The 22,496-nt window shown below is 37.3% G+C and overlaps 1 protein-coding gene across 1 annotated transcript in view; it reads left to right on the top strand.

The window, feature by feature from the left end:
* The window catches only part of TXNDC16 (thioredoxin domain containing 16), a 118,813-nt gene that overhangs the window by 56,940 nt on the left and 39,377 nt on the right, over positions 1-22,496 (top strand). Inside the window, exons 12-16 of the mRNA XM_017849457.1 lie at positions 837-960; positions 7,002-7,145; positions 7,677-7,736; positions 19,028-19,196; positions 19,538-19,674. Of these exons, the coding sequence (XP_017704946.1) occupies positions 837-960; positions 7,002-7,145; positions 7,677-7,736; positions 19,028-19,196; positions 19,538-19,674 (634 nt within the window). The remainder of the gene's footprint in view (positions 1-836; positions 961-7,001; positions 7,146-7,676; positions 7,737-19,027; positions 19,197-19,537; positions 19,675-22,496) is intronic.

The following is a 22,496-nucleotide window of genomic DNA, read 5'->3' as shown; positions in this document are numbered from 1 at the left end:
TATTAATATTTTTAATATTTAATATTGATCTCAGTAGAATTTGGTATTCTTAAAATAACTGGGAGCACATAGTAATTTAATGTTGTTTATAGCTAAACGGGAAATTGAACTTATTAGTGGAATTAATTTAGATGAATATTGTTTTGAATATTTCCATGGAATGTTGGAATAATCAATTTTGATTTGCTCTATTTGCAATAAAATCATATATATTTCCATTTTATAAAGAGGTAGAAGTTGCTGTTATATGTGAAATGTTTTACGGACTTCAATATAATGTGGTTGTGACAAGAAGAAAGTGAGGCTTTCAGCACTTTTTTTGTCACCTTTTTCAGCGTACCCGTTGTCTTTATAGAAGGTATGCTGTAGATGCTTTTCTTTTCATAGTAATTTTGAAGTTACATTTCCTTTTATGTTTTGCTAAGTTTTAGAATTGAAGTTCAAAGGCTTAGTTTTATTTTAGTGTCAAGCAAGTAAAACTTGTTTTTTTTCAGAGTCTTGCCCTGTCACCCAGGCTGGAGTGCAGTGGCACAATCTCGCCTCACTGCAACCTCTGCCTCCTGGGTTCAGACGATTTTCCTGTTTCAGCCTCCCGAGTAGCTGGGATTACAGGCATGTGCCACCACGCCTGGCTAATTTTTGTATTTTTAGTAGAGATGGGGTTTCACCATGTTGGCCAGGCTGGTCTCGAACTCCTGACCTCAGGTGATCCACCCACCTTGACCTCCCAAAGTGCTGGGATTACAGGTGTGAGCCACCACACCTGGTCCAAGTAAAACATTTTTATGTCAAAATAGTTTGCTATATTCATTTTTAAAAAATCAATGTATTTCTAGGGAGTTCCAGTGGAATTTTTGGTATTACATGATGTTGATTTAATAATATCTCATGTGGAACATAATATGCACATTGAGGAAATACAAGAAGATGAAGACGATGACATGGAAGGTCCAGATATAGGTAATGTGTTATGATTCTCATCCCTTCCCCATCCTGCCTAGCACCCATAAAGTCAGTGAAATTTCCAGTGAATTAACTTTCTCAAAGAATGTATTCAGATTCAAGACTCTGTAAAGAAACCTGGCGGAATTTATTTTGAATCACTTTTTGTTTTGTTTTGTTTTGTTTTGTTTTTGAGACGGAGTCTCGCTCTGTCACCCAGGCTGGAGTGCAGTGGCGCAATCTCGGCTCACTGCAAGCTCCACCTCCCGGGTTCACGCCATTCTCCTGCCTCAGCCTCCCGAGTAGCTGGGACTTCAGTTGCCTGCCACCACACCCGGCTAAGTTTTTGTATTTTTAGTAGAGACGGGGTTTCACCGTGGTCTCAATCTCCTGACCTCATGATCCGCCCGCCTCGGCCTCCCAAAGTGCTGGGATTACAGGTGTGAGCCACTGCACCCGGCCCTTGAATCACATTTTATCAAGTTGATTTGTTGAAAGATGTAAGGATGCTATATTTTGTTTAGTGTATTAGCATTTACTGTTACATATCAGGCTTCAAACTTCCCACGTCTGTGCCTTCATCTTCCATATCAGTTCTTTCAGCCATTCTGGACTAGTCCGTGTTTAAAAACTCTACTTAGAAACTACAACATGATAATTCACTGTTACTATTTTTATTAGGAAATGGAATTCTAATAAATATTGTTATATTTGTACTTGTAAATAAATCCAATTGTTAATGGTATAAGGAGTAAATTTCAGTAACATTTTAACACTTCTTTTAAACAGTTATTTCAGTTTTTTAAAAAAATTATTGCTTACATTTATGAAGTACTGTATGGTTTTTAAGGCTTTTCCCACATATTATTTACTTTGATTGTATGCTCTGAGTTAGCTGATACCACCTTCATTTTGTACACAATGAGTCTGCATTTCTTGAGTTCAGTGATCCGCCCAAAGTCCCACAAGTGGCAGGTGGTGGGGCCTGGGCTAGAACTCGAGCATCCTGAAAAAAAATCTTATTTATTAATGACGGTCAAGAATACTTCACTAAAATAATCCAGTGGTGTAAAATTTCATATTTTTAAAGCAACAGTTGGGCAGTAGTGAAATAATTATTCCTGATACATCTTTCATAACATTAATCCTCTTCTGTAATTGTTTATTTACTTTTTTCTCTTCTCCACTAGTCTATAAATGTTTCTAAATCAAGGATTATGTCTTGTTCATTTTTGTATACCATATAGTAAATACTTGAGTGTTTTATATAGTACCATTATAAGCTCCAAGAAGGAAGCAATTTACATATCGTTTTCATGAGCTCCATGCATTGTGATCAAAATCTATATTATAAATTTAATAAGAGCTTTCACTGTTACCATGACCAGTTTCTTGGTTTGAGCGGAGCTCTGGTTTCTTTTCCGATACGCACGGGTTAGAATTGCTTGTGTTCCTCTCTGGAGTTCTCAGTGGGCTTGTCATTACATAAGCAGACCTGTGTTCTCGTCTCTTGTTTCCTCACTTATTCCTGTAATGGTTCCTGTATTTGAACCTTCAGAGTTGGAGGACTTGTCCGCAATCTCAGTTTATTTGATTCCTGTCTTCAGTGGGAGTTGCCTGTTTGAAGATTTCTTTGTGGCCACAGCCCCTATATTGTTTCCTGACTCTATGGCCTTATTTACCCTCTGATGCTGCCTTATCTTTCTGGTTTTTATTTTTATTTTTTCCTTTGACCAACAATAATTGTACATATTTGTGAGGTACATAGTGATGTTTCAATACATACAGTGTATAGTGATCAGGTCAGGATAATTAGCGTATCCATCAAGCATTTTTCATTTCTTTGTGTTGGAAACGTTCAATAACCTCCAGCCTGTTTCTAGTATTTCTTTGGCAGCTTTGCCTTTTTTGTTTATTTTTCATCTTAACTTCCTATTATCAGTAATCCATATTGGCCCAGAATGTTATATGGTGTTGTGCCCATATATAATTCTTCCCCCTCCGTTTGTATCACTCCCGTTTACAAAGGAAAACTAGATGAGAGTTAGGAAAGAATTTATTACCATCTTTGAATGTAAATCAGAGACAGGTGTGCCCCAGAGAAATCAGCAAAATGGAATCAGAATGAAAAACACTGGTTCCACAAAAGGGCAAAAGAAAAGAAGCCTGTGTTCCAGCCTGGGCAACATGACAAAACCCTATCTCTACAAAAAATACAAAAAATAGCCAAGCATGGTGATACGTGCCTGTAATCCCAGCTCCTTGGGAGGCTGAGGTGGGAGGATCGCTTGAGCCCAGGAGACGGAGATTGCAGTGAGCTGAGATCGTGCCAGTGCACTCTAACCTGGGCAACAGAGTGAGACCCTGTCTCAAAAAAAAAAAAAAGAAAAGAAAAGAAAATAGTGTGTATATTATTAATGAATAGGTGGAAGGTAGAGCTGAGGAGTGACTAAATTTACAAGTGATGGTAGCTTATTAGAATATAAGAAAAGAGGGAAAGGAGGAAAAAGAAACAGAGAAGACTGACAGGAAAATGAAAATATATGAATAACAAGAAAAAAATATGGTAAATAAGAAAATAGGCCTTTGCCAATTTTGGTATTGAGAATGTAATTTTTTAGTGTCATGGAATTTGGTGCTTAAAAGTACCTTAAAGTTATATAGTGCGACTCTCATGCTTCACAAGAGTTGAACATTGAGGCCCAGAGAGCTATGTGATTGACTAGAGTCGTACAGTTAGAAAATGGCTGAGGTTATGTCAAAATCCAGATCTAGAATTTTAATTTATAGTATGGTTATGTGTCTCTTAACGATGAGGCTACTTTCTGAGAAATGCATCATTAGGTGATTTCATTGAGCAAACATCATAAAGTTCACTTACACAAATGTACATGGTGTAGCCTATTACACACCTAGGGTGTATGGTCTAGCCTGTTGCTCCTAGGCCACAAACCTAGGCATGTTACTGTACTGAATGCTGTAGGTACCTGTAACACAGTGATAGATATTTATGTATCTAAACGTGTGTAAACATAGAAGAGGTACAATAAAAACACAGTATAAAAGATAAAAAATGGTACACTTGTATAGGGTACATACCATGTATGGAGCTTACAGGACTGGAAGTTGCTCTGGGTAAGTCAGTGAGTGAGTGTAAAGGCCTAGAACATTACATTATTGTAGACTTTATAAATACTGTACACTTAGGCTGTACTAAATTTATGAATTTTTTTCAATAATAAATTTGTCTTAGCTTACTGTAACTTTTTCACTTTATACATTTTACAATTTTAAAACATTTTGACTGTTCTGTAATAACGTTTAACTTAAAGCACAAACACATCATAGAGCTGTACAAAATATTTTCTTTTTTTATATCCTTATTCTATAAGCTGTTTTACCATTTAAAACTTGTATGTTTTTAGGTTTTTTTTTTTTTTTTTTGAACGGAGTCTTGCTCTGTCGCCCGGCTTTTTTGGAGTGCCCGGCCGGATCTCAGCTCACTGCAAGACCGCGCTCCCCTTCACACCATTCTCCTGCCTGCAACCTCCTGAGTAGCTGGACTACAGGCTTCCCGCCACCTCACCCGGCTAGATTTTTTCATATGTCTTTTTTGTTTTGTTTGGTAGAGACGGGACTGGGTTTCACCATGTTGACCAGGTTGGTCTAGAACTCCTGACCTCAAATAATCTGCCCGTCTCGGCCTCCCAAAGTGCTGGGATTACAGGTGTGAGCCACCGCCCCGGCCCCTATGTTTTACGTTTTAAACTTTTCTCTAAAAACAAAAACACAAACACACATCAGTCTAGGCTTATACAGGGTCAAGATCATCCATATTACCTGCTTCCACTTCCACAGTGTCCCTTTGGAAGGTCTTCGGGGACAGTAACAAGCATGGAGCTGTCATTTCCTATGATAATAATGCCTTCTTTTAGAATGCCTCCTGAAGGACCTACCTGAGGCTGTTTTACAGTGAACTTTTTATTTTATAAGTGAAAGGAGTACACTCTAATGATGAGTATAGTAAATATATAAACCAATAATCTAGTCCTTTATTATCATTATCAGGTATTATTTACTGTACATAATTGTATGTGCTATACTTTTTTTTTTTTTTTTGAGACAGAGTTTTGCACTTGTCACTCAGGCTGGAGTACAGCGGTGTAATCTTGGCTCACTATAACCTCCACCTCCTGGGTTCAAGTGATTCTTCTGCCTCAGCCTCCCAAGTAGCTGGGATTACAAGCATGCGCCAACATGCCCGGCTGATGTTTTGTGTTTTTAGTAGAGACAGGGTTTCACCATGTTGGCCAGGCTGGCCTTGAACTCCTGACCTCAAGTGATCCACCCACCTCGGCCTCCCAAAGTGCTGGGATTACAGGTGTGAGCCACCATGCGCAGCCTTATGTGCTATATGACTCACTGTAGGTTTGTTTACACCTGCATCACCACAAACATGTGAGTAATGTGTTGTGCTACAACATTACAGTGGCCACTACATCACCAGATGATAGGAATTTCTCAGCTCCATTATGATCTTAAGGGACTGCAGTTGTATATGTGGTCCATTGTTGACTGAAATATCATTATGGTGTGTGACTGTATTAGAAATTATGTATAAAACAATACTTTAGTTCTATGAATGTATTGTCTTCTTTCTGCCTTCTTTCTTTTTAATGTGTTGTTACAGAGAATTATGAACATACCATAAAGGAGATAGAATAATAGAACAAATTCTTGTTATCCATTACTTGGCCTCACATTATCAAACCGTGGCTAATCCTGCTCCAGTCACCCCCCACCTCTTATTGTTTTGTAGCAAATCCCAAACATATGATTTCATCTATAAGTATTTCCCTGGGTTTCAGAAATATAAGATTTTCATTTTAACATTAACATAATTAATACTATTATTACATCTAAAAAATTAACAATTCTTATTATCATAATATATCCAGTCAGTGTTTGAACTTCCAACTGCACTATGCTCTTACATGCCACTGTGCCTTTGCTCATGCTGTTCTCTTTGCTCTTTATGCCGCCACTGCCTTTCTTCTCTGCCTACCTGAGGTTTCTTTTTCTTTTCATATTCAGCTAGTATCAACTCTTCTAAGAAGCTTTATCCTTTAGTCAAGTTATATGCTCCATCTGTGTTACCATACAATCTCTACAAACTTCCAACAGAATATTTATGAATCCAAATGTATTTTTGAAGATACGTGGATGGATGGATGGATGGATGGATGGATGGATGGATGGATGGATGGATCTATCAGTCTATTGATTGGTCTATCTAAATTAAGGAAAGGTTTTTACATATTCAGAATCCACTCATAACTTGATGCTTTTTGTATAAAATCCAGACTTCTCGTCTCATGTGACCTCTTATGATCTAGCCACTGCCTAGCCTAGAGTTTTCTCATGCTGTTTATTCCTTCAGCCCTATCTTGTCTTAGTCAAATTTGCGTTCTCTCAGCCTTGTATGTGCTAAACTCTTGTATGTCTCAGAGCTTTTGCATATATAATTCTCTTTGTCTAAAACATTCTTTTCTTGATTCTCCACCTGGCAGACTTTGGGCTTCCCAATCTAAATAACCCTGTTATAATCTCTCAGTGTATCCTTTACCTTTCTCCACAAATTGGTCATAATTTATAATTATATGTTGATTCAGTGATCAGTTTGTCTGACTTTTCCATAGATAGAAGTTCCATGTGGTCAGGACTATGTCTGTTTTGTTTACCAGTTTTCCTAGTGCCTGTCACAATGCTTGGCATATAGTAGAGGCAACATAAACAAAACAGCACTATTAATATTCTTTGTAGAACAAGTTTTAATTTTGAAATTGACTAAAACTTTACAACTTCTAGGTCAGGAAGCATCTCAGAGTCAGTTAAGCAACTGGAAAGTTTTTTAAATATCATGCATCCTAACTATTAAGATAGGATGAATTCAAAAGTTTGTATAAAGTACTGAATTCTTACATGCTTCCTATGAGAAGAGCTTAAATCGTTTTCATTATACATCAATATTTAAATTAATTTTTTTTCCAACATTTCAGATGTTCAGGATGATGAAGTGGCAGAAACTGTTTTCAGAGATAGGAAGAGAAAATTACCTTTGGAACTCACAGTGGAACTAACAGAAGAAACATTTAATGCAACAGTGATGGCTTCTGACAGCATAGTACTCTTCTATGCTGGTTGTGAGTATGACCCTTCAAAGGAGACTATTACATATTAGGACATTTAAAAACACAGATTTAACTTTTGGCATTCCATGTATTGCACATTGTAAAATGAAATTGCTTTCGTATGTCTCAAGTAGACTGTGTGCATGGAAGCATTTACTTCTGATTCTGGGATTGTGCAATTTATTTATATCTGATTTACAAATTAAAGATTAATGATTAAACTAGACGTTCATGAATTTTGAAAAATTGTGACTCACGCTAATGATTTTAACATAGTAACAGTTATTATAGATTTATAGTAAGTATATTGCTTTTATCTTTAAATCATAGCTATTTAGCTATATTCCTTGCAGTACAAGTGCGGAAAATCAGTTGCTTTTGAAATTCTTAAGTGGTTGGACTATGTTGAGAAATGTATAGTAGAATATTTCTGATTAACAATAATTTTGGGAAACCTCATAAATCTATATATTTGTTACGTATCAGTGTGGATGCTTTGGGGATACACATGTAATATCTGTTGAATTTTTCATTTTCTTGTAGGGCAAGCGGTATCCATGGCATTTTTGCAATCCTATATTGATGTGGCAGTTCAACTGAAAGGTATTGTACTGTGCTATGCATGCTTATTATTCTGATTTTGAACTGTAGCTATTTGTAAAACTATGTCATGCAAAAAATGTAGAAAACCACATAAAATTTCAGGTTACTATGTTTGTGTCTCCAGGGTTAAGTTAATGAACCAGGAGTTTCAAGAGTGCTTAGGAGCATTCACTTTGATTTGTCTTCATAGAACTGTCTTTAGTGGAAAGTAGAGAGCCTATGTATTAATTACTTGTGGCTACACAGTTAATCCAACAACCTTTTTGGTTCAAGTCAGTCATTCAGCAAGCATTTATGAGTGCCTATTCTGTGCCAGTTACTCCAGTTAAATACTGGAGATAAAAATTTGGCAGATTCAAGACCCAGTCTCATGGTCTAATGAGAGATCAAAGATCCCTGTGTTCTTGAAACTGTATAGTTTACTCTTCATGGATGGAATGCTTTTTAATATCCAGGATCTTTTTATGTTAACTATCTATGAAACCTGATTTAATAGTGGGCAAATAAAGATCCAAGGAATGGACTTTAACTGAAAATATCTGTGCTACCATCTCAGCAAAGACATAGGGAAAAAGAGGGAGGCCTATTAGAGAGGTAATAATGGATTAGGTGTGCTTAATGTAAGTTCCTCATGGTTAGGTAGTGTGCCTTATATCAGCTTACTGGGCTTGGCATATTGCCTTACATTGCAGAATATCTGGTTTTTAATAATTGAATAAATGAATAATAGAGTTTCATAAATTTGTTTCATTTAATGGAAACTGTGTACTGATGTACAACTTATTTATACATTGACGCTTTTGAAAACTCAAGAAATTGATTCCAGATACTCAAACCTAAGTGTATCATTCCTTTTTTTAAATTACTATTTTTTTATTTGCATAGGTTATTGGGGAACAGATGGTGTTTGGTTACATGAGTAAGTTCTTTGGTGGTGATTTGTGAGAGATTGGTGCACTCATCACCTGAGCAGTATACACTGTGCTGCACCCAATTTGTGACCTTTTATTCCTTACCCCCTTCCCACCCTTTCCCCTTGAGTCCCCACAGTCCATTTTGTCTTTCTTATGCCTTTGCATCCTCATAGCTTAGCTCCCAAACATGAGTGAGAACATGTGATGTTTGGTTTTCCATTCCTGAGTTAGAATAATCGTCTCCAGTCTCATCCCAGTTGCTGCAAATGCCGTTAATTCATTCCTTTTTATGGCTAAGTAGTATTCCATTGTATACATATACACCACAGTTTCTTTGTCCACTCGTTGATTGATGAGCATTTGGGTTGGTTCCATGTTTCTACAGTTGCAAATTGTGCTGCTATAAATAGGTGTGCCAGTATCTTTTTCACATAGTGACTTATTTTCCTCTGGGTAACCAGTAGTGGGATTGCTGGATCAAGTTCCTTTTAGTTCTTTAAGGAATCTCCACACTGTTTTCCATAGTGGTTGTATTAGTTTACATTCGCACCAGCAGTGTTGAAGAGTTCCCTGTTCATCACATCCATGCCAACATCTATTTTTAAAAAAATTTTTTTTGATTATGGCCATTCTTGCAGGAATAAGGTGGTATTGCGTTGTGGTTTTGAATTGCATTTTCCTGATCATTGGTGATGTTGAGCATTTTTTCATGTTTATTGGTCATTTGCATATCTTCTTTTGTAACTGTTTCTGTTCATGTCCTTAGCCCACTTTTTGATGGGAGTTTTTTTTTTCTTCTTGCTAATTTGAGTTCATTGTAGATTCTGGATATTAGTTTTTTGTCAGATGTATAGATTGTGAAGATCTTCTCCCATTCTGTGAGTTGTCTGTTTACTCTGCTGACCGTTCTTTTGCTGTGCAAAAGCTCTTTCATTTAATTAAGTCTCAGCTATTTATCTTTGTTTTATTGCATTTGTTTTGGGTCCTTGGTCATGAAATTCTTGTCTAAGCCAACGTCTGGAAGGTTTTCCAATGTTGTCTTCTCTTTTTTTATAGAATTTTTATAGTTTCAGGTCTTAGATTTAAGTCTTTGATCTATCTTGAGTTGATTTTGTATAAGGTGAGAGGTGAGGATCCTGTTTCATTCTCCTACATGTGGCTTGCCAATTATCTCAGCACCATTTGTTGAAGAGAGTGTCTTTCCCCACTTTATATTTTTGTTTGCTTTGTTGAAGATCAGTTGGCTGTAAGTATTAGGGTTTATTTCTTAGTTCTCTGTTTTGTTCCATTGGTCTCTGTGCCAATTTTTATGCCAGTACCACGCTCTTTTGGTGACTCTGGCCTTATAGTTTGAAATAGGTAATGTGATGCCTCCAGATTTGTTCTTTTTGCTTAGTCTTACTTTGGATATGAGGGCTCTTTTTTGGTTCCATATGAATTTTAGGATTGTTTTTTCTAGTTCTGTGAAGAATGATGGTGGTATTTTGATGGGAATTGTGTTGAATTTGTAGATTGCTTTTGGCAGTATGGTCATTTTCACAATACTGATTCTACCCATCCATGAAAATGAGATGTGTTTCCATTTGTTTGTGTCATCCATGATTTCTTTCAGCAGTCTTTTGTAGTTTTCTCTGTAGAGGTCTTTCACCTCCTTGGTTAGGTATATTCCTAAGTTTTTTTTTTTTTTGCAGCTATTGTAAAAGAGGTTGAATTCTAGACTTGATTCTCAGCTTGGTCGCTGTTGGTGTATAGAAGAGCTATTGATTTGTGTATGTTGATTCTGTATCTGGAAACTTTACTGAATTCTTTTATCACTTCTAGGAACTTTCTGGATGAGTCTTTAGGGTTTTCTAAATAAACAGTCATATCATCACCGAACAGCAGCAGTTTGACTTCTTCTTTACCAATCTGGATGCCTTTATTTCTTTCTCTTGTTTGAGTGCTCTGGCTAGGACTTCCAGTACTGTGGTGAAGAGGAGTGGTGAGAGTGGGCATCCTTGTGTTGTTCCATTTCTCAGAGGGAATGCTTTCAATTTTTCCCTATTCAGTATTATGTTGGCTGTGGGTTTGTTATAGATGGCTTTTATTACATTGAGGTATGTGTCTCATATGCCAGTTTTGCTGAGAGTTTTAATCATAGAGGAATGCTGGATTTTATCGAATGCTTTTTCTGCATCTATTGAGATGATCATGTGATTTTTGTTTTTGATTCTGTTTATGTGGTGTATCGCATATATTGACTTGTGTATTTTAATTATCCCTGCATCCCTGGTATGAAACCCACTTGATCATGGTGGATTATCTTTTTGATATGTTGTTGGATTCAGTTAGCTAGTGCGTTGTTGAGGATTATAGCATCTATGTTCATCAGGGATATTGGTCTGTAGTTTTCTTTTTTGGTTATGTCTTTTCCTGGTTTTGGTATTAGGGTGATACTGGTGTCATAGAACGATTTCGCGAGGGTTTCCTTTTCCTCTTCTTGTGGAATAGTGTCAGTAGGATTGGTACCAATTCTTCTTTGAATGTCTGGTAGGATTCTGCTGTGAATCTGTCTTGTCCTGGACTTTTTTTTGTTGGTAATTTTGTTACCATTTCAATTTCACTGGTTGTTATTGGAGTGTTCAGAGTAGCTAATTCTTCCTGATTTAAGCTAGGAAGGTTGTATCTTTCCAGGAATTTATCCATCTCCTCTAGGTTTTCCAGTTTATGCCCATAAAGGTGTTCTGAATTATCTTTTGTATTTCTGTGGTGTCAGTGTGATATCTCCCATTTTGTTTCTAATAGAGCTTATTTGGATTTCCTCTTTTCTTTTCTTGGTTAATCTTGCCAACGGTCTGTCCATTTTATTTTTCTTTGCAAAGAACCAGCTTTCTGTTTCATTTATCTTTTGTATTTTTGTTGTTATTTCAATTTCATTTAGTTCTGCCCTGATCTTGGTTATTTCCTTTCTTCTGCTGGGTGCGGACTTCGTTTGTTCTTGTTTCTCTAATTCCTTGAGGTGTGACCTTAAATTGTCTGTCTGTGCTCTTTCAGACTTTGATGTAAGCAGTTAGGGCTATGAACTTTCCTCTTAGCACTGCCTTTACTATATTCCAGAAGTTTTGATAGGTTGTGTCACTATTGTCATTCAGTTTGAAGAATTTTTAAATTTCCATCATGATTTCATTTTTGACCCAATGATCATTCAGGAGCAAGTTATTTAATCAACTCCTTCTGGAGTTGATTTCCAGTTTTATTCCACTGTGGTCTGAAAGAGTACTTGATATGATTTCAATTTTCTTGAATTTATTGAGGCTCATTTTGTGGCCTCTATCATATGGTCTATCTTGGAGAAAGTTCTATGCACTGTTGAATAGAAAGTGTATTCTGTGGTTGTTGGGTAGAATGTTCTGTAAATACCTGTTAAATCCATTTGTACCAAGGTATACTTTAAAGCCATTGTTTCTTCGTTGACCTTCTGTCTTGATGACCTGTCTAGTGCTGTCAGTGGACTATTGTAGTCTCCCACTATTATTACGTTGCTATCTATCTCATTTCATAGGTCTATTAGTAATTGTTTTATAAATTTAGGTGCTCCAATGTTAGGTGCATATATATTTAGGATTGTGGTATTTTCCTGTTAGACAAGGCCTTTTATCATTACGTAATGACCCTCTTTGTCTTTTTTATAACTGCTGTTGCTTTAAAGTTTGTCTTGTCTGATACAAGAATAGCTACCCCTGCTCGCTTTTGGTGTCCATTTGCATGGAAGGTCTTTTTCCATCCCTTTACCTTAAGTTTATGTGAGTCTTTATGTGTTAGGTGTGTCTCTTGAAGGTAGCAGATGGTTGGTGAATTCTTATCCATTCTGCAATTCTGTGTGTTTTAAGTGGAGCTACTTTAGGCCATTTACATTCAATGTTAGTATTGAGATGTGAGATACCATTCCATTCATCATGCTATTTGTTGCCTGTATACCTTTTTTAAAAATTGTGTTTGTTTTGTAGGTCATGTGAGATTTATGCTTTAAAGAGGTTCTTTTTTGATGTGTTTTCAGGGTTTGTTTCAAGATCTAGAGCTCCTTTTAGCAGTTCTTGTAGTGCTGGCTTGGTAGTGACGAATTCTCTCAATGTTTGTCTGAAAAATACTGTATCTTTCCTTCACTTAGGAAGCTTAGTTTTGGTGGGTACAAAATTCTTGGCTGATAATTGTTTTGTTTGAAGAGGCTGAAGATAGGATCCCAATCCCTTCTAGCTTGTAGAGTTTCTGCTGAGAAATCTGCTGTAAATCTGATAGGTTTTCTTTTATATGTTACCTGGTGTTTTGCATCACAGCTCTTAAGATTCTTTCATTTGTCTTAACTTTAGATAACCTGGTGACAGTGTGTCTAGGCATTGATCTTTTTGTGATGAATTTCCCAGGTGTTTTTTGGGCTTCTTGTACTTGGATGCCTAGTTCTCTAGCAAGGCTGGGGAAGTTTTCCTTGATTATTCCCCCAAATATATTTTCCAAATAGATTTCTCTTCTTTCTCAAGAACGCTGATTATTCAGGTTTGGTTGTTTAACATAATCCCAAACTTCTTGGAGGCTTTGTTCATATTTTCTTATTTTTTTCTTTGTCTTTGTTGCATTGGGTTAATTCGAAAACCTTGTCTTCGAACTCTGAAGTTCTTTCTTCTGCTTGTTTGATTCTATTGCTGAGACTTTCCAGAGCATTTTGCATTTCTGTAAGTGCATCTATTGTTTCCTGAAGGTTTGATTGATTTTTATTTATGCTATCTATTCCATTGAATATTTCTTCCTTCTTGTATAATTTTTTTCAATGTCCTTACATTGGGCTTTGCCTTTCTCTGGCACCTCCCTGATTAGCTGAGTAACTAAGCTTCTGAATTCTCTTTCAGGTAGATCAGGGATTTCTTCTTGGTTTGGATCCCTTGATGGAGAGCTAGTGTGATTTTTTGGGGGATGAGTTGAAGAATCTTGTTTTGTCATATTACCAGAGTTGGTTTTCTGGTTCCTTCTCATTTGGGTAGGCTCTGTCAGAGGGAAGGTCTAGGGCTCAAAGCTGTTGTTCAGTTCCTTTTGTCCCACAAGGTGTTCCCTTGATGCAGTACTCTTTCCCTTTTCCTAGGGATATGGCTTCCTGAGAGCCGAGCTATAGTGATTGTTATCTGTCTTCTGGATCTAGCCATCCAGCAAGTCTACCGGGCTCCAGGCTGGTACTTGGGGTTGTCTACACAGAGTCCTGTGATGTGAACCATCTGTGGGTCTCTCAGCCATGGATACTGGCACCTGTTTCAGTGGAGGTGTCAGAAGGGCAAAATGGACTCTGTGAGAGTCCTTAGCTTTGGTTGGTTAATGCAATATTTTTGTGCTGATTTACCTCCTGCTGGGAGGTGGCACTTTCAAGAGAGGATTGGCTCGAAAGTGCATTGGTGTCGGGAGGAACAGGCAGTGAGCAGGGCCCTATAACTCCCAAGAGTATATGCCCTTTGTCTTCAGTTACCACGGTGGGTAGGGGACCATTAGATGGGGGCAGGGCTAGGCGTGCCTGAGCTCAGACTCAACTTGGGCAGGTCTTGCTGCATCTGCTGTGGGGGATGGGGGTGAGGTTCCCAGGTCAATGGAGTTATGTTCCTAGGAGGATTATGGCTGTCTTTGCTGTGTCATGCAGGTTGTCAGGGAAGTGGAGGAAAGCAGTCACAGGCCTCACCCAGCTCCCATACAACCCAAAGGGCCAGTCTCACTTCCACTGTGCCCCCACTCAAAAGCACCAAGTCTGTTTGCAGGCAGTGGGTGAACAGGGCTGAGAACCTGCCCTAGGCTACCTGCCTTCCAGCTGCGAAAATAAGTAGGGCTTTCTTTCTTCCCCAACCTGTGGTGTCTGCACGCTGGATTCATGCCCTACCCCGAGTTCTGGCCAGGAGACTTTTCGATTGGTTCAAATTGTTACAAAGTTCAGCTAGAGGTTTCCTTTTGCCCGTGGCCTTTTCTGAGTGCCTCCGGTAGCCCTCCTCAAGGACCCCTTGTGAGGTGAGGCACAGATGGCTTGGTAGGGGACCCAGCGAGCCCACAGGGATTTTCCTGCTGCTTCCTCTATCCATGTATTTCGCTTTTGCTCTGCTCTCTAAATTGACTCAACTCCAGGTAAGGTCAGAATCTTCTCCTGTAATCTAGACCTTTAGGTTCCCCCATGGGAGTGTGTGTTCGGGGTGGACGATCTGCCTTTCCCACTTCCAGTTTGAGTACTCACAGTATTTGGGGTGTCTCCCAGGTCCTGCAGGTGCAATCACTTCCTTCAGAGGGTCTGTCAGTTCTCTTGGCTCTCCTTATGTATTGCTGCAGTTTTGGAGCAAAAGTTCATGATGCAAGCCTCCACACGCTGTTCTCTCTGTCCCCATTCCTTTTATTACCCAACCACATTTGATCCAACTTTTGATTATTACTGAGTGAAGGGATAATTAAGTCTGTAGACACAACGATCTGTAATCTTTTTTTTGAGATGGAGTTTTGCTCTTGTCGCCCAGGCTGGAGTACAATGGTGTGATCTCAGCTCACTGCAACCTCCGCCTCCTGGGTTCAAGTGATTCTCCTGCCTCAGCCTCCCAAGTAGCTGGGATTACAGGTGTGCACCACCATGCTTGGCTAATTTTTATATTTTTAGTACCGACAGGGTCCAGGCTGGTCTCACACTGCTGACCTCAAGTAACCCACCTGCCTCGGCCTCCCAGAGTGCTGGGATTATAGGCATGAGCCACTGCGCCCAGCCTCTAATCATTTTTTAAATAAGCAAATCCTCTTACTTGATTTCATATTTTCCTTTATGCAAAGCAAGTTGCAATCTACGGACAAATTTAAGTTTTCTTCTTTTAGATTCCATAGCCTTATTGGCAAATACTTAGAAGAAAAGCAACAAAGGAGAAAATATAAATCATAATGAAGTAGTGATTGGATAATATTCCTCAAGAATATGATTAATTATCCCTCTCTCCACCCCATTTAATTAGACACCAGATGAAAATGGAAAAAGATTTCCTTGCATTCTTTTCTATTAATGACCAAATAAACTACCTGCCTCCTTAATGCAAGGGCTCAGAGTTGTATGTGTTTGTAGAATAAAAAAGTAGATAAGCAACCCGGGACTTGTTTTCCTTTTCATTCACTATGTTCTTTATGAATAACAATTTTTTTTGGTAATCAGATATCAGAATGGATTATTTTGGAAGTTCAGGGAACTTAATGTAGAAATGCATTGCATAGGAAATTACAATGTTTTGTGTTTATGTTGAAGCCTACACTATAACTTTATAAATTAGGAAAATATAATAATACCTTGGGCATTTAGTTCTATCATCTGTCTTTCTGACAGATCTGACTTTGTGGGAAAAAGCCATTTGTATCTCTTAGTCCAAGACAATGAAGAATGTTTTTTACTCTGTCACAAGGTGGCAGCAAATGTCAAAATTTTATACTTACATAATACCTGTATCTAAGATAATCTGTTTTTTCCTTTAAATTAGGAACCTATTTGAAATTACTGCATTGATAAAGTATATGGGATGTAATACTATAGGCATCTTAGAATGTTAGACTATTTTAATTGAAACATGAATAAATATTGGAACCATTTTACAGGAATAAAAATAAAACTTTTAAATTGATAACTTCAGTATAACTTTTAATGATATGTATCAGTATTACTTTTCTGGTTTTAAAAATAACATCAAAATTTTCCATTTCAACTGTAGGGACAAAGGAATAATCACATTTTTAGCAGTAGTAGACATGCTGAGGATGCTTATTGAAAGGAAAGAACTGCAGCTGGAAGAGCACTATATTCCGTACTTGGGCGGCAAAATATATAACATGGCACTTTGTATAAACAAGCATCACCAGATGTTTATTGATGAAATTGAAGCAGCTGCGTTGTCTGGGGTATATACCCTGGGGTTTGTTGTCATGCACCAGGAAAATTTAGGACACGGACACACACAAGGAGTTTAGGAGCAGTTTAATAGAAGAGAAAGAGAAACAGCTTCCTCTATAGAGGAAGGGGTCTCCAAGCAGAAAGGACTGGCTGGCAGCGAATGTGTCGAGTTTTATAGTCCAGTTTTAGAAGGTGGTGTCTGATTTACATAGGGCTCATAGATTGGTTCAGTCAGGTATGATGTTTACACAGTGGCGTAGGAAAGTCTGGTCGACCCACCTTAATCTTATACAAATGGGCTTTCCAGTTGTCTGGGGCCATCTTGTCTGCTCCTTATGGAACACATGCCTGGCAGAGAAGGGAAGACAGAGCAGCCATGTTGAAAACGTCTAGTCCTTAGTTCCTGCCAGTACGTGCAAACTTTCAGCTTGTAGGCTGCTCTTTGTTAGAAAAAGATTTGGGGCTGCTTTTCATTAAAAGAAAAATCTTACCGAGGACTCCCATACCCTTGCTATCTGCCTAAGTGATTTCTTCTTAACTCCTGTATCAAAATGATTAAAACAAGGATAAGAGAACTTTGATAGGAAGTAACTTAGCAGGTCTGAATTGGGAAGAAATAAGGATTTATATTTGTTTATATGCTCATACAAAATTCAAGTATTAATATCCTTTAATGTAAGAATTTAAAATTTGTGAAGAAATATCAATGTACTTTCTATACATTTTTACTGGGTACATACTGTGTAATAGACACTGTGCTAGGCAGTGTGTATATAGTGGTGAATAAGACAAAGGCCAGGAGCTGTGGCTCATGCCTGTAATCCCAGCACTTTGGAAGGCTGAGGCAGGCAGATCACAAGGCCAGGAGATCAGGACCATCCTAGGTGAAATCCCGTCTCTACTAAAAAACAGAAAAAATTAGCCGGGCATGGTGCTGGGCACCTGTAGTCCCAGCTACTCGGGAGGCTGAGGCAGCAGAATGGCGTGAACCCGGGAGGCGGAGCTTGCAGTGAGCCGAGATAGCTCCAGCCTGGGCTACAGAGCGAGACTCCGTCTCAAAAAAACAAATTTTAATTTAAATTTAAAAAATTTGGTGATAAAATATTAAAATATCACATTCACAATTTTAATGATATGATTAAGTTACATTTAGACTATATTCTAAATTGATACACAAAGATTCCTTCTTTCATCTAGTATGATACTAAATTTTATTTTTTATTAGAATTTATTCTTTTGAGTTGTATAGTGCTTATTTTATTTAGCATTTGATCTCTTTCCACACAGCGATTTATAATATTTTAGATAACTTTCCCCTTTTTTTAATAGAGCAAGTAGGAATTTCTGTTTGAGATTCTACTATGTGTTTTCTTAGGCTGAAAAGAAATTATAATATTTAGACAGATTAGGTATCTGAAGTCTTATGTGAGTTTCACATATGTCATTTATTCACATGCATATTTAAGGTGCTGCAGGTTCTGGAAAATCAGTGATAAATAAATAGGTACAGTCCCTGCCCTCACAGAGTTGTCTTGGTAGAGACACGTTAATCAGATAATGAATAGTATATAATTACATAAGGAGATAAGGAAAGAAGCATGGTTCTATAATAGCATATGTCAAGGGAACCTGATGTAGATCAGTGTGTCAGAGAAGGCTTCCTTGAAGTTGTACATGGTGAGAAAGATTTAACTCTGCAAAGGTTGGTGGGGGTAAGCTGGTACCAAAACAGATTTGAGTTTTGAAAAGATATCTCTAGTATTAGGGTAGAGACACTGAATTCAAGGAGATGAATTAGAAGCCTATTGTAGTTATCCAGGAGAAATAACAACTTGAGTAGTGGTAGTGAAGAGAAATGGACAGTAATTAGAGATACTAAAAATTTAGGTGGTAAAATTGAAAGAACATGCTGATTAATTAATAGGCATGAAGGGCTTGGGAATGGGGAGGTATGAAAGATGAAGCTTTGTTTTTTTGAGTTGCACAAGAGCAGCAACATTCACCAACACACACAGAAAAGAAACCACATATGGTTTTAGACTTATTGAGTTTGAGGAGGTTTCCATTCAAAGGAAAACAGAGAATGTAGTAAAGATACATGGGTCTTTTGGAACTTCAAGGAGTTTGGGCCAAAGACATAAATATAGGATTCATTAGATTATCTGTGGTTGAGGTTGTGTAGGAAGAGAGCGAAGAAAAACAAGAGAAGGCAGCTTAAGCTGAGCCTTGAAGGACTCCCAACTTTACTGGCTTGAAGAGCCTACAAAAGGGAACAAAGAGGAGAAACTAGAAAGGAAGGGAAAAGGCCAATAGGGGATGGTGTTGCAAAGATCAAGGGAAGAGAGTGTTTAAGCAGGAGTGTTTCATGCTGAGAAGTTAAAATAAGAATGGGATAGAAAAATATTGAAAATCCTAAGCAAATGCATTTTCTACAATTAGTAATTACAAATGTGCATTTTCCTTTTATTTAGGCACATCTACTATGCTTCTTACTAGAATAAACTGTGCAGATTGGTCTGATGTATGTACTAAGCAAAATGTTACTGAATTTCCTATTGTAAAGATGTACAAGAAAGGGGAGAACCCAGTATCTTATGCTGGAATGTTAGGTACCAAAGATCTCCTAAAATTTATCCAGCTGTAAGTATTCAGCTTCATTATAAGATCTTTAAATGTTTAGGTCTTTAGAAGTTCTAATTCTCAGACTTTGCTGACACTTTAAATAGGTGAAGGAGGATACTAGAATTGAGATCACAAAATAAATATTCATTAGAGTCTATGTACATTTCGTCACTTTTGGGGAGATAGTAATTTTGTTTAATGAGTCTGATTTTCTTTAAGAATAATATTTAATTTTCTATATTTTATAAGATATTTATCCTATGTAATATATTGTTTGCTGTGTTTAGTATGCTTTATTTTTTTACAAACAGAAAATATCTTTAAAAATTAATTTTTAATATAGCTATGTATTTATCCAGCAATAGGATTTCATATCCAGTGAATATAACATCGATTCAAGAAGCAGAAGAATATTTAAGTGGGGAATTATATAAAGACCTGATCTCCTATTCTAGTGTGTCAGTACTGGGACTATTTAGTCCAACCATGACAACAGGTAAGTAGAGCTGAGCTTTTAAATTATACAGTACAGTATATCATTGCTTGCTAGTTTTATTTTTTAAGAATATCTTTTTAAATTATAGAGAATTTCAAAATTATGGAGAAGTTTGAAGAAAAATAAAATACTGTAAGCTAATTATTCGGAGACTGTTAAATTTTGATGTAATTTCTTCCATCTTTTTTCTGTGTACCTACATATTGCATATTTATGTATGTTTTAACATAATTGGGCTAAAGCTGTGTATCTAGCTGTGTACCAAGCTCTTGGTTTTTTTTTTTTGAAACGGAGTCTCGCTCTGTCACCAAGCTGGAATGCAGTGGTGTGATATCGGCTCACTGCAACCTCTGCCTTCTGGGTTCAAGTGATTCTCCTGCCTCAGCCTCCCGAGTAGCTGGGACTACAGGTGTGCATCACTATGCCCAGCTAATTTTTGTGTTTTTAGTAGAGATGGGGTTTCACCATGTTGGCCAGGATGGTCTCGATCTCTTGACCTCGTGATCCACCTGCCTTGGCCTCCCAAAGTGCTGGGATTATAGGCATGAGCCACCGTGCCCAGCCAGAATCTTGTTTTTATTTAACATTACAGTGATGTATTGATATTCTTCATGAACGTTACGGCTGCATAATATTTGGTGAATATATATATATATCAAAATGTATTTAAATTTTTTTTTTTTTTTTTTTTTTTTTTGAGACAAGGTCTTGCTCTGTCACCTAGGCTGGAGTGCAATGGCGTGATCTCGGCTCACTGCACCCTCCACTTCCTGGGCTCAAGCAATCCTCCCACCTCAACCTCCTGAGTAGCTAGGACCACAGACATGTGCCACCATGCCTGGCTAATTTTTTGTGTTTTTGTAGAGACGGGATTTCACCATGTTGCCCAGGCTGGTCTTTAACTTCTGAGCTCAAGCTATCCACCCACCTTGGCCTGCCAAAATGTTGGGATTACAGATGTGAGCCACCACACCTGGCCTTTTTTAACTATTTACAAACAATATTTGTACTGTTTTCTTTTTTTTTTCCTTCTGTATGTGAAGAATATTTTTGAGTCTTTGTATGGATTTTAGACTATATAATAAGTTTAGATTCCCAATAGAATAACTATGCCTTCTGTAAATTGTAAGTTGTATACATTACTCATTGGTTTTTTTTTGAGACAGGGTCTCTCCCTATTGCCCAAGTTGGAGTGCAGTGGCACAGTCACAGCTCACTGCAGCCTCAACCTCCTGGGCTTAAGTGATCCTCCCACCTCAGCCTCCTGAGTAGCTAGGATTATAGACATGTGCCACCATGCTCATTAATTTTTAAATTTTTTGTAAAGACGAGGTCTCCCTGTGTTGCCCAGGCTGCTCTCAAACTCCTGGGCTCAAGCAGTCTTCCTGCCTTGGCCTTCCAAAGTGCTGGCAGTAAGGCATGAGCCACTGTGCTTGCCCACTCATTTTTTAAAATGGGGTTTTACTGTTTGTCTAATGAATTGGTGTGAGACCTGTGTATATTAAGGATATTAAGCTTTTGTCATTTTGTTCCAGTTATTTTCCCTCAGTTTGTTATTTGCTCTTTAGCTTTGTTTAATGATAATTTTATATATCACATTTAAAATTTTTTTAATCTATTGACTTTAAGATTTTTTCCATTGCTTTTAGCTATAAAAAACCCTATCATTTTGTCACCTAATATTCACTTGTATTTTTTCTTGCTTTAATTTACAGTATTTTCTTATTTTAATTTTCTTGCTTTGTATATTTTGCTTTTAAAACTTTTGATAAAATACACATGACATAAAATTTACCATCTTACCTGTTTTTAAGTGTGTATTTTACAAGTATTAAGTATATTCACATTGTTGTACAACTAATCTCCAGAATATTTTCATCTTGCAAAACTGAAACTCTGTACCCATTAAACAACAGCTTTTCATTTCATCCTCCTCCCAGGCCCTGATAACCACCGCTCTATTTTCTGTTTATATGAGTCTGGCTACTCTATGTACCTCATATAGATGGAATCATACAGTATTTGTCTTTTTCTGACTGGCTTATTTCACTTAGCATAATGTCTTCAGGGTTTATCTATATTGTAGTATGTGTCAGAGTTTCCTTCCAATTTTAGGCTGAATAGTATTCCATTGTATGTATATATCTTATTTTGTTTATGTGTTTATCCATTAATGAATTTTTGGGTTACTTCTACCTCTTGGCTGTTGTGAATAATGCTGTTGTGAACATTGGTATGGAAATATCTCTCTGGGACTCTGCTTTCAATTATTTTGGGTATATACCAAGAAGTGGAATTGCTGGGTCATATGGTAATTCTGTTTTTAATTTTTGAGGAACCGCAGTACTCTTTTCCACCCTGGCTGCATCATTTTACATTCCTACCAACGGTATACAAGGGTTCCAATGACTTTAACATCCTTGCCAATACTCGTTATTTTACTTTATTTTTTATGATAGCCATCCTAATAAGCATGAGGTGATATCTTGTTGTGGCTTTGATTTGCATTTCCCAAACGATTAGTGATGTTGAGCATCTTTTCATTATGCTTGTTGGTCATTTGTATATGTTCTTTGGAGAAATGTCTGCAACTCCTTTGCCTATTTTTCAATTGGGTTGTTTATATTTTTTGTTGTTGCAGAAAATTATATATTCTGGATATTATCCTTTATCAAAGTTTTGACTCATAAATATTTTCTCTCATTTCATAGGTTGCTTTTTTACTCGTTGATTGTGATTTTTTCCCTTTTTTTAAAAAGTTTTTAACGCTTTAGGTATTTTAGTGCATGGGATGAGTGTAGGTGCCAACTTGATTTTTTTTC

The sequence above is a fragment of the Rhinopithecus bieti genome, unplaced genomic scaffold (assembly GCF_001698545.2).
Source record: "Rhinopithecus bieti isolate Rb0 unplaced genomic scaffold, ASM169854v2 scaffold_29928, whole genome shotgun sequence".
NCBI lineage: Eukaryota > Metazoa > Chordata > Mammalia > Primates > Cercopithecidae > Rhinopithecus > Rhinopithecus bieti.
Note: the sequence above shows the minus strand (reverse complement) of the source record. Positions and strands in the feature narration are given on the sequence as shown.